This window comes from Mixophyes fleayi, chromosome 4 (assembly GCF_038048845.1).
Source record: "Mixophyes fleayi isolate aMixFle1 chromosome 4, aMixFle1.hap1, whole genome shotgun sequence".
Lineage (NCBI taxonomy): Eukaryota > Metazoa > Chordata > Amphibia > Anura > Limnodynastidae > Mixophyes > Mixophyes fleayi.
The window spans coordinates 128,366,097-128,389,619 of record NC_134405.1 but is presented as its reverse complement, the minus strand read 5'-3'; the positions used below and the strand labels follow the sequence as shown (position 1 = coordinate 128,389,619).

At 41.3% G+C, this 23,523-nt stretch overlaps 2 protein-coding genes, 1 long non-coding RNA gene and 3 other non-coding genes across 10 annotated transcripts in view; 1 reads left to right on the top strand and 5 right to left on the bottom strand.

The window, feature by feature from the left end:
* Nucleotides 1-8,108: 8,108 nt before the first annotated feature.
* RPS17 (ribosomal protein S17) lies at nt 8,109-14,317 on the bottom strand. Its single transcript, XM_075208211.1, has 5 exons — nt 14,215-14,317; nt 12,701-12,852; nt 11,750-11,855; nt 8,572-8,637; nt 8,109-8,230 (listed from the first exon to the last, which is right to left on the bottom strand). The coding sequence occupies exons 1-5, from the start codon at nt 14,215-14,217 to the stop codon at nt 8,150-8,152; spliced, it is 408 nt and encodes a 135-aa protein (XP_075064312.1). The 5' UTR covers nt 14,218-14,317; the 3' UTR covers nt 8,109-8,149.
* LOC142156240 (small nucleolar RNA SNORA71) lies at nt 8,340-8,466 on the bottom strand. The gene has a single exon (XR_012692306.1). It is a non-coding gene; the product is annotated as a small nucleolar RNA SNORA71 (small nucleolar RNA).
* LOC142156241 (small nucleolar RNA SNORA71) lies at nt 9,314-9,443 on the bottom strand. The gene has a single exon (XR_012692307.1). It is a non-coding gene; the product is annotated as a small nucleolar RNA SNORA71 (small nucleolar RNA).
* Nucleotides 11,808-23,523, top strand: part of LOC142152018 (uncharacterized) — a 27,694-nt gene continuing 15,978 nt past the window's right edge. For 2 of the 5 annotated variants that reach the window (XR_012691281.1, XR_012691282.1), the window contains exons 1-5: nt 14,260-14,346; nt 15,030-15,199; nt 15,279-15,498; nt 15,633-16,161; nt 16,583-16,668. This is a non-coding gene — a long non-coding RNA (uncharacterized LOC142152018). Of the gene's footprint in view, nt 11,891-14,259; nt 14,347-15,029; nt 15,200-15,278; nt 15,499-15,632; nt 16,162-16,582; nt 16,669-19,863; nt 19,963-21,776; nt 21,838-23,523 lie in introns of those variants that run through there. The other 3 variants (XR_012691285.1, XR_012691284.1, XR_012691283.1) reach the window with 3 other exon arrangements.
* LOC142156242 (small nucleolar RNA SNORA71) lies at nt 12,134-12,263 on the bottom strand. Its single transcript, XR_012692308.1, has one exon. It is a non-coding gene; the product is annotated as a small nucleolar RNA SNORA71 (small nucleolar RNA).
* Nucleotides 20,244-23,523, bottom strand: part of LOC142152015 (uncharacterized) — a 19,218-nt gene continuing 15,938 nt past the window's right edge. The window contains exon 6 of the mRNA XM_075208210.1: nt 20,244-22,437. Within this exon, the coding sequence (XP_075064311.1) occupies nt 21,293-22,437 (1,145 nt within the window). The 3' untranslated portion in view covers nt 20,244-21,292. The remainder of the gene's footprint in view (nt 22,438-23,523) is intronic.

Below are 23,523 nucleotides of genomic sequence, written 5' to 3'. Positions count from 1 at the left end.
AGCAGGTGGCGCTGCAGCTTGTTTTGTTTTTTTTCACACACAGACACACACCACTAGGCTTTTATATAGTATATATATACATATATATATATATATATATATATATATATATACACACAAGTTAACCCGTGCATGATACTCATGCATTCTAGTCAAATCAAGCTACTTAAGGTCTTAAAAAGGTTCTTGTCATGCATTTGGGCCTAGCCCAGGCCTCCTCAGGGGAAGAGCGTTACTTCCCGACGCAAGCTCCCTTTTTAATGTGTGTTCATGAGGTAAAATTACCTAACAAAAATGAGTGTGACCCCTCAACTAGTAAATTTAGCCTTTACTACCCCTCCCACGGGGGGAAGGGGGGATGATGGAAGTAAACTGACTTCACTATTCTAATTTTTTTGTCAAATGTCAGTATACCAAATTTCAGGTCAATTGGATGAGCCCTTTCTGGGAAAATAGTTTTTTTCCACACACACACACACTAACACACACACACACAGCTAGGCTTTTACTTTTATATATTAGATAATGCTAAGAATTTAGTAGGTCAGTGTATAACTCCGCCCAGCAGGTGGCGCTGCAGCTTGTTTTTGTTTTTTTTCACACACAGACTAACACACGCCGCTAGGCTTTTATATTATAGATATATATATATATATATATATATATATATATATAGATATAGATATATATGCAATTTATAAATAATATAAAATATGCAAACCGGAATGGAACCACCTGCTGGTATTATATTGACACTGAAAATCTCATAAATAAAGTCTTGATGATATAAGATCAATGTCTTCTAAAGGGACAATGGATAAATACTCCCAAAAATTGGATACATATATCAGGTTCCAGCTTGTCGACTGATGATATAAGGTCCTATGTGGACTAGGTATGCATAAACAAGTGTCTATTTAACTCTACTATAATATAAAAATGAGAAATAAGCATATATGCTTATTTCTCATTTTTATATTGTTGTTATTATAACCATTTGTTTTTATTCTTTTCTGCTTTTTGTATCAATAATTATGGTTTATTAAATATTGTCTGACATACCAACGCTCCCATTTTTTATTTTGGTATATTTTCATGAGACATTTCAGTAGAATGTCTAATGGAAGCAGCTAATTTGATCAGACAGTTATACATCTTCTGATATTGAGGTTGACTGTATCAGTATCCTATAGCGCCCTTACTTTTTTCCTTTTTCTACAGAATTGAGAGAGTGCAAACCATGGATGATATAAAGATATGATATATGTTTTTCACGATTGGCCCTCAGGTTTACAATATGATCAAGGTAGGGTTATGTGTTAGTGTTCCCTACGAGCATGCTGGCTTGCAATCGCTGTTGGCGAGATTAGGGATTTTTTTCAACTTTATTCACATTTGAAGGGGAGAGACTTGCATGCTTATATATATTTTGTGTTGTGAGATGTTTTATGTATAGGCTGTCATATGTGAGTTTGGGTTCACATGTTAATATCAGTTTCTGTTTTTATGATGTCTATGTTATTTATCGGGCTTAATATATCCAATTATTATACTAGCAAATTAATATTTGTTTTGTATTAGTTATGTATGAGGCAATTATGAAAGTTGACAGACTTGGAGGCTATAACAACAATATCAATATATTATTCACCTTTTATTGGGATTGGAGAGAAGATCGGTAACCCTTAATGATTGGGACATTTATACCATGTGATCCACTGGACTCTGACAGGGATTCCTAACCCATGTGACTTATTGGATTCAGATTGGTTGCTGGAAATCATGTGGCCGCTATCCATTTCATATATCATCATCATCATTTATTTATATAGCGCCACTGATTCCACAGCGCTGTACAGAGAACTCATTCACATCAGTCCCAGCCCCATTGGAGCTTACAGTCTAAATTCCCTAACACAGATAGACAGACGTAGAGACTATATAACCCTTTATTTGGTAAAGCACACACATGGTGGAAGTTAATCAAAGAATGCACTATACAAAATCCATATTTTTGTAAAAATTCTTGTTGACTATCAAACATTAACAGTTCAAGAAATACTCTTGATTATTTAGAGGATGAAAACTAATAAATGTGAAAGGGCCGACATTCTGTGGATAGTAGCAGACAAGACAAGTGCAGGGGTATAGGGAATATCAATACAGAGTTTAATAGTGTCTGTACTCTACTCAAAGGGATAAATTACTGTTTAATACTAAAGGGACAATATTATTTAAACATATTATGGGGGAATATAATTTGATTACCAACATGGGCAATAATAATTTATGACGGTGGCAAACTTATTATTTCATCATGTGGGCTCCATTTATAGTATTGTCCCCATAATTTAATTATATATATGTAACACCCCCTAGTGGTGTTTTAGTAAAGCATGCACTCCAGTGACTACAGGATGGGTCACCTGGACGGTGAGTTAGGTGTTTCTTGTTGCTATGGCGACAACCCAGCCCAGTCTGCTAGTGATTGAGAATAAGAAGGGCTGTAATAAGGGGGGAAACGAGAAGGCGGAGATACAGAGGAAACAGTGAGAGAAGAGAGGTGATGTGATATAGCTCGGGACCTGGGATACCCAAGGCTCCCCCAGCCTTGCCTGGGAGCGCAAGCACAGTGACTGCAGCAAAGCGCTACAGAATTTGCTGGCGCTATATAAATAAATGTTGATGATGATGATGAAGGGGCAAGTAGTGTGTGCCCTGAATAGTGTCAGAGCCTAAGCTGAGAGTACACTGCAGATAGTGTCAGAGCTACACTTTGATTCCTGCCTGTGTATACTGGAACCTGAACTGTGAGTACTACTGTGATTAGGGGAACCTGGTATATACTGTGATAGCACCAGCAGTGTAAGATGTGTACAGGAAGAGTAAGGAGATGCACTTGGAACCACATTCATATTGCTCATTAAGAACTGTGCTGGAGAGAATAAGGAGATATATTTGCAACCATATTCCCTTCGATCTTTGGCCTCCTTCTTGTGATCGCCAACGATTCCTGTCTGCACGTTGCACTGAACTGTCTGAGCATTTTGGCGGTGTAACCTCTGTGAGCTATTCCCCTTATGGACTACTGCATACGAAAATAGGTAACTCTATGCTGACAAAGCCAGCTTTCAGCTCTGCACTCTAACACGCTATCTGCACACACAAATGCTGGACTCTCACCTGGGGCTCCTATTCTTCATACACGAGATGCAACAATATTGCACTTCTGTTTGGAAAACCTTGGGGCGTAGTACATGGAGCTGTGGGCAATCTGATGCAGCTAATTACGACATTATTTTTTATCACAGTTTCTCGTGCCATACAGTAGACCCTTGGAGTAATACCTCATATCAGAGTCTTTGAAGTATCTGCACCTTAGACTCTGACGGAGTACAGCCTTCAGAGACACCCTCTCTACCCTGTTTCAAATAACAGCTGGTGCCTCCACTGTACCAGGGTGCAGAACTGTATCCCCCATGGGTTATTGGAGGACATCTCCCTTTATGCATAGTTTATTTTTGGTAACTGTAATTAGTTGGTACAATATCCATTTGTAACAGACAGAATGGGATCCTTGTGCTGCACTAGATTTGCGGTGGCTGGCCAGTGGTGTGTTCACCAAGAACCCCTGCAAGACGGAATGGGCTTTGCTGCTGAGGGCTTCCGGGTCACGGTCCACTGGTCTGCTTCTAGATGTAGCACTGTGGAAGTGGGATGACTGGTGACCAATGGAAGGTACGAAGAGTAGTCAGACAAGCAGGTTCGGTAGAGAGACTGACAGATGAGAGCAGAATCAGCAAGTAGAGTTGCAGTCAGGACAAGCCAAGATCTGGTACGCTATCTGGCAATGGAGAGCTGAATTAGCAGGCTGGAGTGAAGTCAGACCAGCTGGGTCAGGAAACACAATCAGGCAGCGGAGTACAGCAGCGGCAGGCGGAATCAGGGTCAGGAAGGCCAAGGTTTGAGACATAAGGGTTAACACCAAGCAGAGGTAGTCAGCAAGCCAACATCGGTACACAGGCGCAGGAGAACAAGAATGGTCAAGTCCAGAGCCGTAACTTAGAATTCTAGCGCCTGGGGCGAGAAAGACAAATGCCGCCCCCCTAGCTCTCAATTTTAACCAAATGAACCTAAACTATTCATTGATTGCACCCCCCCCTTCAGCATTGCGCCCTGGGCGGTCGCCCCTGTCGCACAGCCCTAGTTACGGCACTGGTCAAGTCAGGCAAGGACTTGTACACAGGAATCAATCAGAATACAGGCTCAGCACAATGGCAGCAGTCAGGATACACACAAATTGCTCTGACACTTAACGAGTGTCTGAGCACGGTTTATATACAAGTAGCTTCAAATTCCCAGTCCTGATATGTGGTCATGTGACCGCCGACACTCGGAAGCACCTTCCCAATGCAGAGAGCAAGAACTGTGCTGGAGCGAGGAGAGGAAAGTTTAACACCATTCCAACAGAAATTATACTTTGATTTCTGGTGCATCAGCGCCACCAAGTGTTGCCCAAATGTTACTTTATATGTGAAATGGAGCATTCCTGTTGTGTTACCTCTGATTGTGCCTTCTTCACCATCTTCCTACCCCATAAATGTATGTAACTTCCTCTACATGCCTAAGAGATTACTACCTGATTCAACCCACCTGAAAATATTTAAATTGCAAAGCATCATTTGCTCTTTCATCAACCACCATGCAGAAATAGAGGAAAAAAGGGGAACGCAACCAGGGTTACTTTAACATATGACGTGACAGGATTTTCCTGCACCAAGTTTCCCCTCTCCTTCCCTCCCAAGCTACACCGACATATACCACTGATAATACTCAAGCTATGATGGTGACCCTTCACAATTTACAGTTGAAATTCAAAAACTGTCTGACGATCTGAAATTGTATTACTGTCTAAAGAACCGCAGCCATTGAGCACAAAGCGGACTCTAATACTAAAACACTCAATGACGCAACTCAGGACATTGACTGCTTACATAGGGAGCTGGCATTTTTCAAGGACCAAGCTGAAGATTTTGATAGAGAAAGAAGGAACAACCTCAGGGTCCGCAAAGTACCGAGTCAATAGATCCCCAACACCTTGAACCGTACTTGATCCGCCCATTTCTATCCCTTGTCGCTGACTTTTCACACCACGACATTCAAATAGAGCGTGCACATAGGGCCTTGTGTCGCAAGTCCAAAGACTGAGCCGACTAGAGATGTTCTCAAATTTCTCTTGTTTAAAATCAAGCATAGTTACTGTTTGCAGGAACTCAACCTACATCATCTTTGAAGAATCCAAGATCCAGATATTCAAAGACGTGACGCCTTCCACGATTATGAAATGCAGAGAACATCTAGAGGTAACAAGAATGCTACGGGATCAGGACTAACGATATATTAAAGGCTGCATATACCCGTTAAATATTATGCCTTATCGCAATGATATTCGCGATCATTTATTAAAAATTCATCCTGGGATAGCATATTCAATGTTTTTTTTGTTTTTAATGATAAATTTGTTAATTATATAGCACCCAGCCACATTTCCTTTTACCTTTAAGGCCTTCTAACCAGTTTAAAAAAATGCCCATATCATTTATATCAGATATTCACTCATGTCTGATATTATCCTTCATTACTCCAATTCTTTGGACACTACCTTCAAAATACATTTGCTCAGTGCATGTGCTTACTATATTTTCTTCCTATTATCCTTCATTAGCTTAGCAGTAACATATTGGGCAGCATTTTACAGAGCCAGTTTGGTCGTTCACATCAGTTCCTGCCCCAGCGGAACGTAGCTTAAATTCTTTACCACATGCTAGTTAATTTCAAAAAGAAGCCAATTAACTTACATGTATGTTTTTAGCTTCATTTATAAATTTTGTATGAAAGAGGCCTCAGGGCCCTAAAAGCTTACAGCTATTTTTGGCCTTCCAATTAAGATACCTTTTTGTATGGCTAAAACAAAAGTTAAAGTTATCAAATGCCACATACACCAAGCTAATTTAACAGGTACAAATAACAAATAGCTCTCCCACCTGCCCCTAGAAGAGCCTCAATACAAGGGATCTAGTGACAGGAGTGACTGCAGTAAGAGAAAGGCACAGTAATGTTCCAGGAACAATTCATTCAGTAAACTTCCTAGTCCTATGGCATGAAGCATTATTTTTCTGAAGCAGCACATTCAGAGGCAAGTTCTTTGCTCTCATGCACCTGATCAACAAAATGATATACCTGTAGAGCATTCTATGTCACAGGATCAAGGGAACTAATGTGCATCACATAGTGAGGTCTGGCCTTAGCAGCCATAACTCATTTACATGTCCAATATTCAGTAGTTGATCCAAGTGGTCATGCAATAAGCACTAAACAGGAATTGGGATTCATTAAATAAATGCTAAACATAAAATATATAAAGAGCAATGTATAAAAGATTTGCTAGTAACATTCACAAATGTATAAGTTAGTTTCATCCTCTCAGATCCTTTCTCTTGGAGCAGCAAACACCACTTCTAAACAACCATTTTTTTGCCATACATAAATAATCCAGTTTAGTTAGTAGTATTTTCCCACTATTTAAGGCATAATCAGATAGGTTCCCTCCATGCAGTGTACATCCAATGTACAGTGCTCTCTCTGAAGAGATGACAATGCCACCACTATATACAGTAGCCATTTTCAAAACTACATTTCTGTAACTGGGGAAACATCCTTGAAGTTTATGCCTAAACCAGGTTGCACTAGCTAAAGGTGTTATCGATCTACAGACCTCCAGAATGCTTTATGTTCCAGGTTTAGATTTTAAAATGGAGCAGGTCCATATGTGTGCTATTAAAGCAGGGCTGTTGCATTTTATATTCAAATGCCTCCAAAGAAACCCCAAAAACTTAACATATCTGCTCACTTCCTTGGGTTAAGATGATCCTGGCTCAGATGCCTGAAGGCAGTATCATTGCAGGTGGTCAGCATTTCAGCAGTTAAGCGGGAGACGCTTTATATCACCTTTACACACCTGACTTACCACTTTGTATATTTCAGGCAACAGCAAGGTAGCTTTGGGATGAAAAGATGCAAGTTTGTGTGTGGCCAAGAACAATTACTTTGCTTCTGACCATTTGATCACACTTGGTGGTCAAAAGGAAAACCCAGTGAAGTAGTCAAGTATTTCACAGAGCCACAGGAGGCTGGTGCTGCTACAAGGGATATCTCAGGTTTCCACTAGTGGTAAAAACAGATATCAGTAGCTTTTAGGTCCAAGTTACAACAGATCCATCAATGCTAGCCTATTATTAACTACATTCGGAAGTTTTTGTGGTTGCACCAATTATGTAAAATTAATGGGGCTTTTTGTACATCTACCTCCTGTTTTCCACTGTACTGTATAATGTATAGCCTATAAAAAGGAACTCAATAAAGTTTCACCTGGGAAGATACAGTATTTATTTTTTCTCGTATAAAGTGAAGACAAAAATTGTAAACTGGACTGGTCACAAAAGGGTTTACAGTAAAGAAAATGTGCACTCATTGAGATGTGTTGCCACGGTAACCTCTACGGGCAATTCTTCACAAGACAAAGCAGCAAGTTTCATTTTACAATTCGTTCTTCATGGCTATGCAGACATAAGCAAAATCTTTACCCATCTACCTATATTAATTTGACAGACCAGAAAAAAATAAAATGATAGAACAACTCTGTGAAGCAGTACATATACCATTTTTCTTATATGTACACAAACATCCTATATATATTGTTGCAATTCATATCTCCAAACATTCTTAAGATTTGGAATCGCAGAAGCAGCAAATAAACAAGTTTTATGTTTGGAAAGGAGGAGATCTAACCTTTTACTAAAGTCTCCTCCTACAATATATTAGGTAATACTTACACCTTATAGAAGAGCCAATCCTTGAGTAAAAAAAAAAAAAAAAAAAAAAAAAAAAAAAAAAGACTTGAGATGCAGTAGACAGAACTGCCCTGGCTGCATTATTCTGTCTGCACCACAAAATGTGAGTCCCAGATATATTCAGGACAGAGGAGAGCTATTCCCAAACATGCAGTTGCACACAGTACAATAGGCTCAATGAAATACACTTCATGCAACTGGTTTTCCCAAGTTTATTGGAAATTGTATAATACAAACATTTAAACAGCCCCCCGTGGCGTTTTGAAGTTCATCCCCACAGTAGGCTGCGTCACTTGCAGGTTGGATAGGCCGCCAAAGTCCTAAAATCAGATAGATATACTAGAGTTAAGCAACTTAATTAATCTCTATGAAAGATATAAACATTATGTAATATTATTAACCAAACAGTTTTATAATCTTAAGCACAGCTGTTTGAAAGATACAGGGTTTGAGTTGTACAAATGACAACCAAACACGGGAAAATCTCACATGATGCTCTGCCTGCAGTATCAATGACTGGGCCACTGATCAAACCACAATCACTTTCGATGCAGGTGTCAGGAGACATTGGCATATAGACACATCTACAACTTGTAAAATAGTGGATTCAAATATATATGTGAATTTTTAGTAGAAAAGTGAAATGCTGTGCAGCACCTACCAGCAACTTCAGCATTTCCTTGGTGTCAGGATCAACCTCAATGATCTCTTGATCCAGGGCAGATACCTACAAAGACAGACCAAATAAATCTACATGAGGCATTTTCCATGGAAGCAGTGCATTATCAGAAGACTGAAGCACAGATGGACACAAAAGACATTTACTCATTAAAGCTTGAATAACAATTACTATGCAAAAAAATAATCCAGAATCTCTAAAGCCTAAAATGCAGGAAGTTAATTATCATAAGTGAGAGCTTATGCAAAATATAAGACTTCTTAGCAAAATTAAGAACTACTTAACTATATCAGAGAAATACATTGCTTGTGGGACTAGCAAAAAGTAATCCACAGTTTAAACTGACAGGGATGGGGTAGGGCAAGCCTGGCCAACTTGTGGCTCCCCAGGTGTTGTGAGACTACAAGTCCCAGCATGCTTTGCCAGCTATCAGCTGGCTATCTACTCACAAAGCATACAGGGACTTTTAGTTTCACAACACCTGGAGAGCCACAGCTTCACCAGGCCCGATGTAGGGAATGCAGCAATGGTTGGTGGGACAATGAGCACCATACCTATCTGAGCCTGTAACTTGTGAAGTAAAGGGGAAGGTACATTGGAAGAATAACTTACTAAATTGTGAGGAATGCTATAAAATAAAACATTTCAAGAAGGCCTAGCCTTTAATATTTACAGGATCTATCATTAAAATGCCTTGCTGTAAAAATATATATAATTCAAGCATTGTGTGAACGTTACAGGGTTTGCTGGGTACCATGTTACACTGCAAACACGGGAAATTCGTTCAATTTTACTCTCCCTGCAGTATCAATGACTGGGTCACAAGCAGAGCCACAATCACTTTCGATGCAGGTTGAATCACAAGTTAAAATCACTTATTCTATACTCCTGTGAACACTAGACAGATATTATAGTGAAAGCAATGCTACCCTGCAGTATTGGGGTCATGAGTTCTATCCTGACTCACACAAGACAGTCCAAAAACACACTTCCAGGTTAACTGACTTCTGATGAAAATTGACCATAGTGTGTGTTGAAAAGGATTTCAACTAAAGCCTCACTGAGGCAGGGACTCACGTAAATGAACATTTTCTGTAAAGTAAAATGTTGGACAGAAATAGATGCACACTACCAATAGTCACAAACATATAGAAAATGAATTAACAAAACGAAAAACTTAAGATGACAACTTGAGGTGTTAAATATTTTAAGCATGATATCTACATATTATAGAAAGCAAAGTGTATTTCTTTTGTTCCATTAATGAAAACATTTATAAAGGACATCTTTTAAACGAGACAAACTGAGGAATTTTCAATTGAACACTTAGCGATTATATGTAACAAAACACTCCCCTCCTGCCACTGATGAGCACAAGTCCAATATTATTCCCAATTAGCAGATCAATAAGGGCTGGTTAAAGGGAGTTATATAAAAGAAGGTGCCTGTAATCCCAAAATGTATAACATGATTATATGTATGCATTCACAGCTCTTAAGTAACAAACATGCCTATACCTGGGCTCCTATGTCTACAGAGAGCCAACATGCCAATCTATTCCCCAGCTGTCCTGTGTGGAGCCCAATATCCTGCCTTATTCCGTGACCGCTACCCAGCTGTCCTGATCTAAATGAAGATTTCAGGAGGATCCAAACAGAATGACCACAAAGAGGAGATGCAGCAGTTACATAATACCCAGAACAAACGGTTCCAAGCACTGATGAAGGAGCCTGGTGGTACAGAGACCATTCTCCTACTACTGTGGGCTGCATTGGTGGACGGCCAACACTTCAGCAAGCGGCTCAATGGCCAAGCAGCACCAGTAGAAGGGTTGAGTAACAGCAGGTTAACCACTGGAAAACCCCAATCTGTAAAGTCCTCAATAGGTGGCAAATTAAGCCAATACTGTCAATAGTACCCCTAGACAACACATATAGAAAAGACTGCAGAGACAGATACATTGTCTGGAGAGCACTCAGCAATTTTGTCAAAAGCTTTCTGCTGAACAATTCCTGTACAAACATCAGTTTACATTGTAAATATAGTAGTGCAGTTTAAAGTCATTAGAAGCACTCCAGTGTAAAGATAATAAAATAAAATGAAACGTGTTACATGATATGTGCATGGTTTTCTGTCTGTGCTAGCTTTATAAAGCACAAACAGGTATTAAAACCAAGCAAGGCAAATAAAATAAAAATGGTTTCAGCAATGGAAGGTGTGAGCAGGGGAGATGGAATAGGTGGCGTGAAGGGGCAACAGTTAGGGAAGAGTGATGAGGAAAGGACAGAGTACTTGGAGGATGTAGGGCAATGACCTAGAGGAAGGAGGCCGAGAGTGATAAGAGAAACCTAGGGAGATATGGTAGTATGAAGATGGAGGTTTGGTAATTGGCATGATCACAGTGAGCACTGGGCCTGTAGAGTGATCAGGAACATGCAAGACCCTTAAGATTTGACTTTGCTTACCACCACTTTAGATACTTTACATCAGCACCTAAACTTCCACTGACTAGAATAAAGATTCCCTGTAACCATTTTCTTCTCTATTCACCCCTGAGAACAAACATCACTTTCCAGGATCCTTTCCCTGGCCTAATGGGCAAGCTCCTCAGAGGATCCATACTGCTTATGGAGATCACCAACTGTTTCATAAGCACAAAAGGATATGACCCTCATACCAGAAATGAGCTCACAATTTGTATAAACTAAGTGCATCTATTATTCATACCATATGCATCCATCATACAGGAAATTTACCTAGCAATAGCCCTATACCTTTCTTTAATTAGTTTAAAATCGATCTAATCCCCAACATTCCTAATCACGTGTTATAATTAGGAATCCTAACTGAATAAGACATAGAACGACCACAAGCCTGATGTCAAGTCAGCTATTAGCAGTGCATGAAGTATGTACCTTAAGAATAGCCTCAAGGGGAGAATATAAAATAGCTTTACTGCCATAGCACCCAAGTAGAGTGTGCATACATTGAATAAGAAGACTGAAGAGAACAGGAAAACGGTATTTATTAAATAGCTACCAATCAAGTCTGGTCAAACCGAATGACTCAGCAATATTCCTTTATAATGTTTCTCTCCAGTCTATAAATTGAATTTAGAGGAAATTCTTAAAGATTACAATATATGCATCAGAAGACTCACCTCTGGGACATAGTTATCCCTCCTTTCTCTCTCCTCCTCCTGCAGTTTGATAGAGATGCCTCTGACAGGGCCCCTCTGGATGCGCTTCATGAGATGTGTGACATACCTACAAGGGAAAAGGATACACTGAAAACCCAAAAGGTAACATTATAGTAAACCATTTAGTCCAATGATTCTTAACTCCAGTCCTCATGGAGCCCTAACAGCTCATGTTTTCAGGATTTCTACCTGTGGAACAGGTGGGATAATTACTGACCCAGCCAAATAGATTAACTCACCTGTGCATGATTAAAGTAATCCCGAAAACATGAACCACTGGGGAGGTGTGAGGACTGGAGTTAAACACTGATTTTGCCTAAACGATACAGTCCAATATGCAAAGCTTGTTTGAACGTTACAGGGTTTGCTAGGTACCATGTTACACTGCAAACACGGGAAATTCGTTCAATTATGATCTCCCTGCAGTATCAATGACTGGGTCACAACCAGAGCCACAATCACTTTCGATGCAGGTTGTTTCACAAATTACTTGATATAGAATGATGGCCTTAAACCAGAGGTTCTTTTATTACAAAACTATTGTCAAACCACATATCCACTGACATTTTTGACATGACCTATTGGGAGGTCACTGCAATCACCTCCAATGCGTTTAAAATCAAAACTTACCCGAAGGCTAGTAAAAACAGGAGTCCTATATTCAGACTGTCTTTACATTAGGCACTAAGGCACTTCAGTGTGTTAGACTGCACTGACCTTTCAATACACGTAAGGCATATGCGATCCATCATATGTTTACAATTTGTAACAACTAGTGCTTCCGATGTATTACAGAAGTACCACAACTAAGCCTGTATTAAATCATCCATTTTGGTATTTAAAAGGACACTCCATTGCATCCACTTCATACACTTTGAGCCAAATAAGAACCTTCACTGTATCAACTCTTACCCAGCGATCTTGTTGCGCAACTTTTTGCTAGGGATAATGGCGATCTCTTCACACACACGCTTGTTGGTGTGGAAGTCATTGCCCAGCCGGGTGTAGTATTTTTCAATGATGACCCGGGCGGCCTTTTTCACGGTCTTTGTCCTGACGCGTCCCTGTGTTAGAAACATACAAAATGAGAAAGTACACAAAACAATCACAGCTGTGTTTAACTTTGCAGTCACATTAGGAGGGAAACGGTTCTCCAACACAAATGGAAAACATTTCTGAAAATAGCTGCCAATATTTTGCAGATATAACAAGTCCAAAACAATATTTTATTCCAATCAAGGAAACAATCTTGACAAAATGAGCAACACAATATTCAATGCCTGTAAAACATGATCTTTTTGACTGTATAAACAGAACATATCAACCTACATGACACATTTGTACACCTAGGCATTAATGGTCAAACATATGAATACACCACTAACAATAGCACATTTATAAAACGTGTGTGAAAGTCAGTCATAGGGTATGGTACCTATCGTGAACTATCCCAACCAGAGAAAACATGACACTACCAGCAGTATCAATGTCAGAGATAATTTCAAAACCAGTCACTTGATGCTGGTTTTCAAATACATGAGACTTAAAGACCTATGGACCAAAAAAAAACCCTCTACTCTAGCAAAGCCAATGTTCATATTCATACATGTCACCAATGCTCACAAGAGAACCACATGGGAATACATGATTACCATCAACACACAGTACACAAAACCAGCAAGACACACCATGCATGTCAAAATGTTATTAATATAGTGCATTTACAGACAGTATAGCAACATACACACTTACAAACCTGCCAAATTAGTTCAACCTGAGTCACTGTAAATATAGATCAATATAGTTAAGATAAAGATAACCTATGGCATTAATAAAGCTTAAACAATTGCATAAAGAGAAACCATTGGACAACATTATGAAACAGACATTACAAGCTTCCAAACTGAAAATAACTATGTCATACACTGTACACAGCATAGAAAGTAACAAGTCACATTTAAACAGTACATATGTATATGCAATCGCCTTCTATTCCATCACAAGTTAGCTATGCAAGCGATATAACACGAAGAGCATTACACATCAGTGAGATATAGGCCACAAGCCCCGGTCTATTCTACGGGCAATACCTAGGAAGAAACTCTCCAACCCCACCCATTGTGCACATAGCACCGGTTCAACTAAGTAACCACCATATCAACGTAGCACACAAAACCCAGCACGAGGAGTTAAAGCACCGCAGCAGCCAGAAGGACGAAGCGGCAGGCAGGCCTCCATGACACCCTCACTGGCTCGGTCACTGGTCGGGATTCCCTTCTAGGACCGACATCCGTCGCTAATACTTCATGCCACAGCACGGCGAGGGTGTCAGGTAGCCTCCGCAGACCCAATCCAGCCGGCTCTGGGTGTTTAGGAGGAGGATGAAGAAGGATTGTACAGAAGACACACTCAGATAGGAAACCCACCATGTTGGACCGAGATGGTAGAAGAGGGCAAAGGATGCCGGGAGCGAGGCTATAAACAGGCGGAAGAGGCGGCCTAGAGAACGCTGCCACTGGCGGCCCCTAGCGGCCTGGAGGGGAGCTGCTGCTCCTGCTGTGAGTACAGCAGACCGGTCACCAGGTCTATTAGTGTTATTTTATTTTGTTGTTTGCTTCACTATAATGGGCCTTGTGCTCTGTGAGTGAGTTCCCTGGGTCGGCATTCCCTTTACGTTAGTTACAGCTCTACTGCGGTGGCTTACAACATAGTGCACAAAGCAAAATAACTCCAGAGGCCCAGGTGGCAGGTGCTATATAATGTGGTTATACAGCTAATGAATGAAAATAATTTACTTTTCAAAATCAAACAGAAACTTAACATTTGTCAGGAATGGTTATTATTACAGCTTTGTATATGTGTTGTTTATTCTGTACCAGAATTGTCTGTGCCACAGTCAGTGTGTTTTGTTTTTTTTAACCAGGGCTCCTAGCAAGCAGGAGCTGACTTCTTTTATAAATTATTTATGTGTAGCCTATTTAACTTTCAGAAGTTATGGCTGTCCTTTATTTCCAGGCAGACCCAGTTTTTATTGGTTGTTTCTTTTTGCAAACATTTAATTTAGGCATTTTTGATTACAGACATAAGAGTGTAAACAATTGTAGGGCATGGGATGCAATCATAAATAAAAATTAACTATACACAGTAGAAAAAAACCCCAAATGTACATTCTGGGAAGTAGTGCGTCTCAGTTTTTAAATTTCATTATTAAGAGTACTGTTAATTATATTTTATTTTTTAGATGGGGGTGACTGGTCATCTAAAAGGTAAGTAAGGCAGAGGAGAGCCGCAATGAATGGGATGCCGACAGCCTGGACAAAAAAAAAAATAGTATAGAGGGGGACAAAATAAGGATTGCAAGAATAGCCAGGGTGCCCATATCTGATGGAATTCATCCTTCTTATGCAGATGGTAAGTAATCTCAAAGCAGGCAATAAACAAAATACAGGATTTTAAACTAGAAACACAGGAAGGTAGTTCTCTTTCCAAGTCATAGCAATTAAGCATCTGGCAGCAGCAAGTATATGAGAAGCCTATCAGCATCCTGGAGAGAAAAACAAAGCAGGAAGGACCATGGGTCTTTGCTAACAAGGCGAGGGGGACTCTAACAGAAGGAGGATATCTTTGAACGTGACCACCATACATGTATTAACATACCCATTTGTCCACACCCACGCTGGCAGGCAGAGCTAATAGAGGGGAATATCTTGGTGAGTTTATGAGGAGTGATGTACCATCTATATTATACGTTGTATATGTTCTCTTTAATTGGTGTAGAAATTGAACTGGTGGCAAAAAAAAATTCTAATAACTTCCCAATTGTCAGATTCACTATAATGGTCAGATTCTTGAGGCCTGTCTGGCTAAGTGCTACTCTGCCCAGAGGTGCGTAGTCTAACAAGGCAGATGGTTTTCGTCAGGGACCCCCGCAAGAAGGTATGAACTTTGCAGCCTCTGCCCTGCAGGTCTCGGTCCTCTGAGTGAGTGCCAGACGAGTCCAGTTGAGAGAAGTAGGTGATGATCCAACTGAGACAGGAGAAGGCCCAGTGGTATGAAGTGGCTGCTGGAGATTAGGAGCGCTGGAGCACAACAGAGTTGCCTGATACAAGGCAAGATATTCCATGGGAAGATAAGGAACCCACTGAGAACAGAAGCAGAATGGCTGCAGAAAATACCGATCATCTGCGTTGATAGAGACCACTGTGGATAGCTGCAGAGTTACTGGAGACAAGGTTGATGGTCTGCAGCAGATATTGAGGCCACTGAGGAGAGGTTCAGAGCTACTGGAGACAGGAGAGAAAATCTGCTGAAGGTATAGAGACCTCTGTGGTTGGCTGCAGAGTTGCTGGAGGCAGGACAATAATCTGCAGCAGGTATAGAGATCTCTGTCCATTCCTCCATTGCCCCCCCTTAATGCGTGCGCGTGCATTCCTCCGTTGCCCCTCCTTCACGCGTGCATGCCTCCGTTGCCCCCTTCACGCGTGCATGCCTCCGTTGCCCCCCCTTCGCGTGCGTGCGGCCCCATTGCCCCTCTTTGTGTTTGTGCGCACCTGTCCCCTCCTCCTTTGTGTTTGTGCGCGTCTCCAATTTTTTGTGTACCAATTTCTCGCCATCTGCCTCTCACCATGTATGTTCCTCTCTACCAGGTCCTCCTAATCTCCATATTATAGGTGCCTGTCCCTTTATTTCTGCCCCTTTGCCCCCCAATCTCAACTGCCCCCCCCCCCCCCTTATTCTCCCATTTGCCCCTACAGAAAACTTGCACCACAACTTTTCTCCATTGTCTTCCACTAGTGCTAGTGGCTGCTGATCAGAAGTGATGTGGACAAAAAGAAGCACAACCAGGTTAAAGGTCACATAGTTGAACCTAAGCATGACAGGTAAGAACAATTTTCTGATTTTAATAATTTTTGCTGAATGTCTCAATAGTAAACTTTTGTTACGATATTGTTCTTATCAGGGCCGGATTTACCGCTAGGCAACCTAGGCACCTGCCTAGGGCCTAGCGGCTCTGGGGGGGCACAGCTGGGGGGGACAGGAGTAATTAAAAAAAAAAAGAAAAATAAATAAAATTCGGCCCCTCCCCCGACTCGCGGCACCCCCCCCCCCCCCCGCGACTCGTGCGGGGGGGGGGGGGGGGGGGGTGCCGCGAGTCGGGGGAGGGGGGGGTGCCGCGAATCGGAGGAGGGGGGGCTCGGGTGCCGCGAATCGGGTCCCGGCAGCCTCTTCTCCTCTCAGTGATAGAGAGAGGAGGAGAGGCTGCCGGGACCGACGAGCGATCACGTGACTCTTTCTCTTTTTTTTTTTTTTTTTACATCTGGACTGACGGAGGAGGAGCAGCGCGCAATAGAAAGGTAAGTAAAACAAGGGACAGAAGTGGTGATGGTGAAGGGGCACAGAAGTGGTGATGGTGAAGGGGCACAGAAGTGGTGATGGTGAAGGGGCACAGAAGTGGTGATGGTGATGGGCACAGAGGTGGTGAAGGGGCACAGAAGTGGTGATGGTGAAGGGGCACAGAAGTGGTGATGGTGAAGGGGCACAGAAGTGGTGATGGTGATGGGCACAGAGGTGGTGAAGGGCACAGAGATGGTGATTGGCACAGAAGTGGTGATGGTGATTGGCACAGAAGTGGTGATGGTGAAGGGCACAGAGGTGGTGATGGTGAAGGGCACAGAGATGGTGATTGGCACAGAAGTGGTGATGGTGATTGGCACAGAAGTGGTGATGGGCACAGAGGTGGTGATGGTGATGGGCACAGAGGTGATGGTGAAAGGGCACATGTGATATTGTGAAGGGGCAAAAGTGACAATGAAGGGGCACAGTGTGATGATAGAGGGACAAAAGTGACAAGAGCACATACTTGGATTTATGCGTATTATTTTTGCAAACAACTTAAGTAAGTATTTCTGCCCTGACTTCAATATTTATTATGTTGTTTTGACCCAACTACTTAAAAAAACGGGACTGCTTGGTAATTATTTAGGGGTGCCTTTTTCTGCAGCAGGGTGGCCTTGCTCTTTTCACATGTTAGGTACGCCCCCAAAGATGCAAGCCACGCCCTCACCTCCTTTGGCAGTGCTTTCATATCTACTTAACTATAGGGGTATATAGTAGGCATGCGGCGGCACATGCTTTCACTTCTACGTAACTATAGGGGGTATATGGTAGGCTGCAAAAATATAGTGCTATGGATTGTTGCAGGGAGGGGCCCCAAAAACAGTATCCTGCCTAGAGCCCTATGAGGTCTAAATCCGGCTCTGGTTCTTATTAATCATGCTTAAAACCCTATTATTGCACGTGGTAATGGGGTTTTGAGACACTACTGGTCAGGCATTGGTTATTGGATATTTTGCATGTACTGGAGTTCTCTGTACAGCGCTGCGGAATCAGTGGCGCTATATAAATAAATGGTGATGATGACTGTTTCTTGTTTCAATGGATTACTGCTGGTGATAATGCTGTGGAAAGATTACTTTTGCCTGTGAAAGCCTATTTATTGGTACTTGTACCACAGCAATATTTGTTCTCCATCGCCATCTCAGGCTTGTCCCGGCTTCCACCGTTGTATCTACGGCTAAAGGTGTACTAACCCCGCTTACAGTTTTGGTCCCCACTACACGACGCCAAATTCAAATAAATTTCCAGGGCCACTTTAAGTTCCACTGCTCTCATGCCTACATCCCAGGGCCAATATAGCATTGAGGGCAACACTATACATAGAAGAAATCCCTGTTCATCCAGAGAGACCATACGGCTCTCCCAAGTTTTAAAGAATTTCTCCCTAGTCATATTTGTCCCTGAAAACATTTTCTGTACTACAAAAATATACCTGTAAGTTGAATAGAGTCTAAAAAAGATAGGATGAGTTGCAGTTACAAGGGAACATTATGGCAAGTAATGGGAAGCCTGCTTACATTGTCAAGATGTTTCCAATTGAGCGCAATAAGCTATGTGTAGTATATGGTTTGATAGGGTAATAAAGTTTTACTTGCCATCAGAAGTGCAGCGTGGAGCTACTACACCCCAAGTAAGCGCATGCCACTGCACCCCACCCCACAGCATAGGGGGTGTGGTCAGTATGTGGGTGCAGGGGAGGTTTGTTGCCTTTATATGGGGTCAAGTTGTAGTGAAAAATCCCAGCAGGGGCAATGTCGGACTGAGGCACAAAGGGCCCACTGGGGGACTGCATTTGTATGTGACATTGAAACTGTGTTTGTTGATTATGTGGCTGGCTATTTTGGAACTTCAAGTCCCAGCTTGCACTCTGACAGGACATTCTGTGCTTTGTAGTTTCACAACACTATAGAGCGAGAGGCACTGAAGGGTCACTTATATTAGGGCCTGGGCAGCACGGTGGCTTAATGGTTAGCAGTTCTGCCTCACAGCGCTGAGTTCAATTCCCAACCATGACCTTATTTGTGTGGAGTTTGTACATTCTCCCCGTGTTTGCGTGGGGGTGCTCCGGTTTCCTCCCACACTCCAAAAACATACCAGTAGGTTAATTGGGTGCTATCAAAATTGACCCTAGATCAATTGGACATATAATCACCAGGCACAAAGGAAAAATATTACGGAGAGGATATGGAGTGCAGGAAGACTAAAACATTTGGGATAAGGTGATTAAACTGGACCATCAGTCTTCATCTACAGAAGAGACGATTACCAATAATCCTCAGCAATTTTGAATTCTGAAAACCACAGTTACCAGTGAGAGATAGTAAACCAATTCTTACAGTGATTATGACAGTAGCCAAACAGCTGAGCTGCGAGCTGAAATTCAGCGAGTAAATTACCGTATGAACGGTATTTACGCGCAATATTACCGTATTAACGGTAATAGTTTTAGAGCGCGAGTTTTTCTGAGGTCCGGACGAACAATTGAATACCCCCACTTTGAGTCTACAAATTGGTATCTTTATGGACAGTTAAGCTAACTCTAGTGGGGGAAAGGGCTAGACTTGTAAATTGTGATCTTGGCTGCCCAGCCTTGGGTCTCCCCCTTCTCCACCTTCCTCAGTTTACTGTTCTATAGTTTCTTTTCTGAAATTTTTTGCTTTATTATTTTACTATCATAGTCTTGGTCATGTCCATTATGAATAGAACACACGCAAACATGATGCAACCACTCCTCTGGAGGAGGCAAGGCCATGTCCCAATATAGAAATCTTACATTTTGACAGGTATGATATAAATAGATATATCTGGTACTTTTATGTTTTACAGCTGTTTTAAATCACAGTTCGTGCAGATGGCATGGAGGGCTAAGGCCTTAGGAGTAGGCCCTTCCTTATATTACTAAATGATTGATCAAATGCAGACTAGTTACTCTTATTATGTACAGTGTATTAAATGCAATTCTCACTAGTTTTATTGAAGTGTGTTTACAATGCAAAAAAATGACATTATAGCAGAATTCAGTGAACATGTTTATTATAGTGTACAAATGTCCATCTAAACAAGCCATATGGTAAAATGCACCTGCTCAGCAGCAAAATATGCCTATATGTTCACAGTTATGAATAGATCAAATTTTGTGGCTTTTTCTGGTTGCTGTATGAGAATATGTATTATAACTACCAAATGGCTATAATTGCTTAAATTACATCTAAAAAATCAATTTTGTTGTTATTTAAGCTGCACAACAACCTTGGAAAATATTTTCATAAGGTGCCCGCTCCACAAGCCCAGTAATAGGCAACCTGATACACTTCAGGGACAAATGGTGTGGCCCTCTAACCTTCAAAAGGGCCAAACATTACTCTTAATCTCACAAATAAATGAAATCAATACTCTTAATCAAAGAAAGAGACACCTGTGAGGCAAGCTATAACAAACAAGTCTGACTATAAAGAAGGAAGGAGCTGAAGGCTGCATGTGAAGGCTCAGAGGGCCGCATCAGGCCATCGGGGCTGCTTGTTGCTCATCACTGTCCCAGCGGAGCAACGGGGGCTACTCTCTGCAGCCGTTTTTCCCAGGGCGCCTCACTTTTCGCTCACAGCCCAACCGGAAACTGTGGGTAGGAGTGATTGGGAAATTGAGGCTTGTGATTGGTCTTTCTGCTCACACTCCTTATACATAGCTAGTTAGTTAGGTGGAGGGGGCGCCTTAAAAAAAAATAAAAAAATTCCTAGGACCTAGGTGGTAGTGTGACTTTAAACACACCCAGTCACACAAAGACACTGCAGAAGACTTTTAGATAATAATCATAAAACACAGTTTAATGAACACTGTTACAAACATCAAAACAAATCACAATCTACAGCATGAGAGCCAAACCTAAACTTATGACTTAAGTCCAAAACAATGTGTTCAAAATGATCTATTCATTAGACTCAACTAATGTTTAATTTGGAAGTTAATGGGGAACGAGAGGAATTGTGGCCAATAGAGGGATTATTGGAAGTTATGTGTTTTAATTGTTTAGATATGAACTAGTGTATCTTTATTATTTTGCAGAATATCTTTGTTCTAATTAATAATTATGTATCTGCATTTTAGGTATATTTATTTGTACAGTGCTTCATTTAAATAGTGCAGCGCTTTATATATTTTCCCTTCAAAATTAATCTTAGTGGATACTTTAGAGGAGGAGTCCAGTGTCCCTTTAGATTGTCTTGTCAAGGGCACACCAAGCCTAGACGTGTTTTGAGTTATAAGATCAGGGCTTCTTTGTGTATTTGTAGAAGAAGATGATCTTTGACTGACTGCAGTCATACTGACTCCTTGTGAGAGTAAATCCTGATCCATGTTTGTCACAAGCGATAAGGAGTCTGGGCTTTTGTTGATCACTCGTGATGAAGGACCTGAGCTACTGTTTGTGGGTTGCGGGAGGGGATAGTGACTCTTGGATTCTTCTGGTGATGGATTCTGGCTTCTACTTGCATTTTGTGAAGATGTATTTGAAATCTCTAATTTGTGTAATGAAGTTTCTGGCGTCTCTGGACTCTTCTGTGATGTAGTGCTTATACTTGTTGCTCTGGTTTTCAAGTTTAGGCTCAGCAGACTAGACAGTGATTCTGACATTCCTGGATTTTGTGGAGAAGAAGGATGAGAACTTTTTTCAGAGTCTTTGAGTGAGTAACAGGAGCTTGCATTAGACTCCACTGGTGAGAAGTCAAATGACCGATCTGATCCTACATACAACATATGTGTTTTTTCTTCTGTGTCTGAAACAACTGGTTCACGTTCAGCAGATATGTAAGATGCCATCCCTCTTCCACACTTTTTTTTAGACTGAGTTGTACATTGATTGTGCTCATTTCTTGACTGACATTTTTCTCTCACACAAAGCTCCAAACTGAGGTCTTCCTTTCCCTCAGAATCCTCTTGGAATATACCTGTTCTTCTTGGATTTACACCAGTAATGTCTTTTTCTGAGTTGCTAAAAGACTTCTTATATCTTGATTTACATTTTGCCTGTAGTTTATGCTCAGTTATCTCAGATATTGCGCTGTGAACGTTCCCACTTTTACGGAAACTGTAAGTGGATCCCTGTTCTGAGTCACAATAGGCTGATTCCCCGTACAAAGCCTGTGTGGATTTTTCAGCCTGAATTGGCGTGACTTGTCTACTGTTATCTGTGTAAAATGAAAGTTCTTTTGTTCTATGACCTGCTGTTTGTGGGATACTCTCAAGTTTTAGTGTTGATCCTGTTGAAATAAAAATATTAAAGTGTGATGAGGTGTATGTACACTGCCATTCAGATCTGGAAAACCTAAGATTAATTGCAATCAGTGGCGGAACTACCATTGGTGCGGCAGGTGCAGTGATCTGGGCCCATGGAGATAATGGGGCCCAGTTTCATGGCAGATACAGAGGATCGGGGGCCCCGGTTCTCTCCTCCCTCCAACGGGGCCCACAGCTCACTAGTTCCACCTCTGATTGCAATATACAGTTTTTAGCAAACTTACTGTTCTAGAGGAAATTCAGCAAAGCGACAAAACTGTGTCTCTCCTTAATGCAAATTACCTGTCCTGATTGAGTTTAAATCCTTGTATAGACTCAGACTAAGGATGTCAATCTTACAGGCCTCATCACAATTAATTAATAAAAATTGATTTTCATAAGGGGCGACATGCGGGGCTGACAACTGAAATTCCCAAAAGACTATGTAAGGTAATGTTAAACAACCTATTATTTGTAAGTAACCTGGCACCTTTCATATCAGAAATTCATCCCTGCTCTTGAATATTTAACACCTGCCTAGAATTTCACAATGGAAAATAACCGTTACTGTGAGATCCTATGGGGTTCAAGAAGGTACGTTGTACACATTTTACAGCTGAAGACACCCACAGAACAGTAGGATACATACTATTAAGCAGCCAAGTTGAGAATATCCTATATACAGTATCTGTCCATGACAGGTAGAATTCAGTTTGGAACAGGTAAACTTTAGCACACTGGCACATAGTGCAAAAATGCAGCACAAATACTGCTTTGTGATGTCATGTGCCTATTTTTGTTCAAATACACGTGTTTTTTATAAAAGCATTTACATTAGTGAGGCCTGATGGCGCCATCCGCAGGGAGGTGCAACATTTAGCATCTTGTGATGGTATGAGCTGGTGAATTAGAGTGATCCTGCTGAATGCATGACTGGCACATTGATTTGTCTTTTACTATGCCCATATGCTGCAAATAGATTTTGTTTTGTGGGATGTTGATGATTGATAATCTGAGGATGTGACCCCCAGAGGCCACCTTGCCCTGAAAAGGACCTAAGTGTGGTTTAG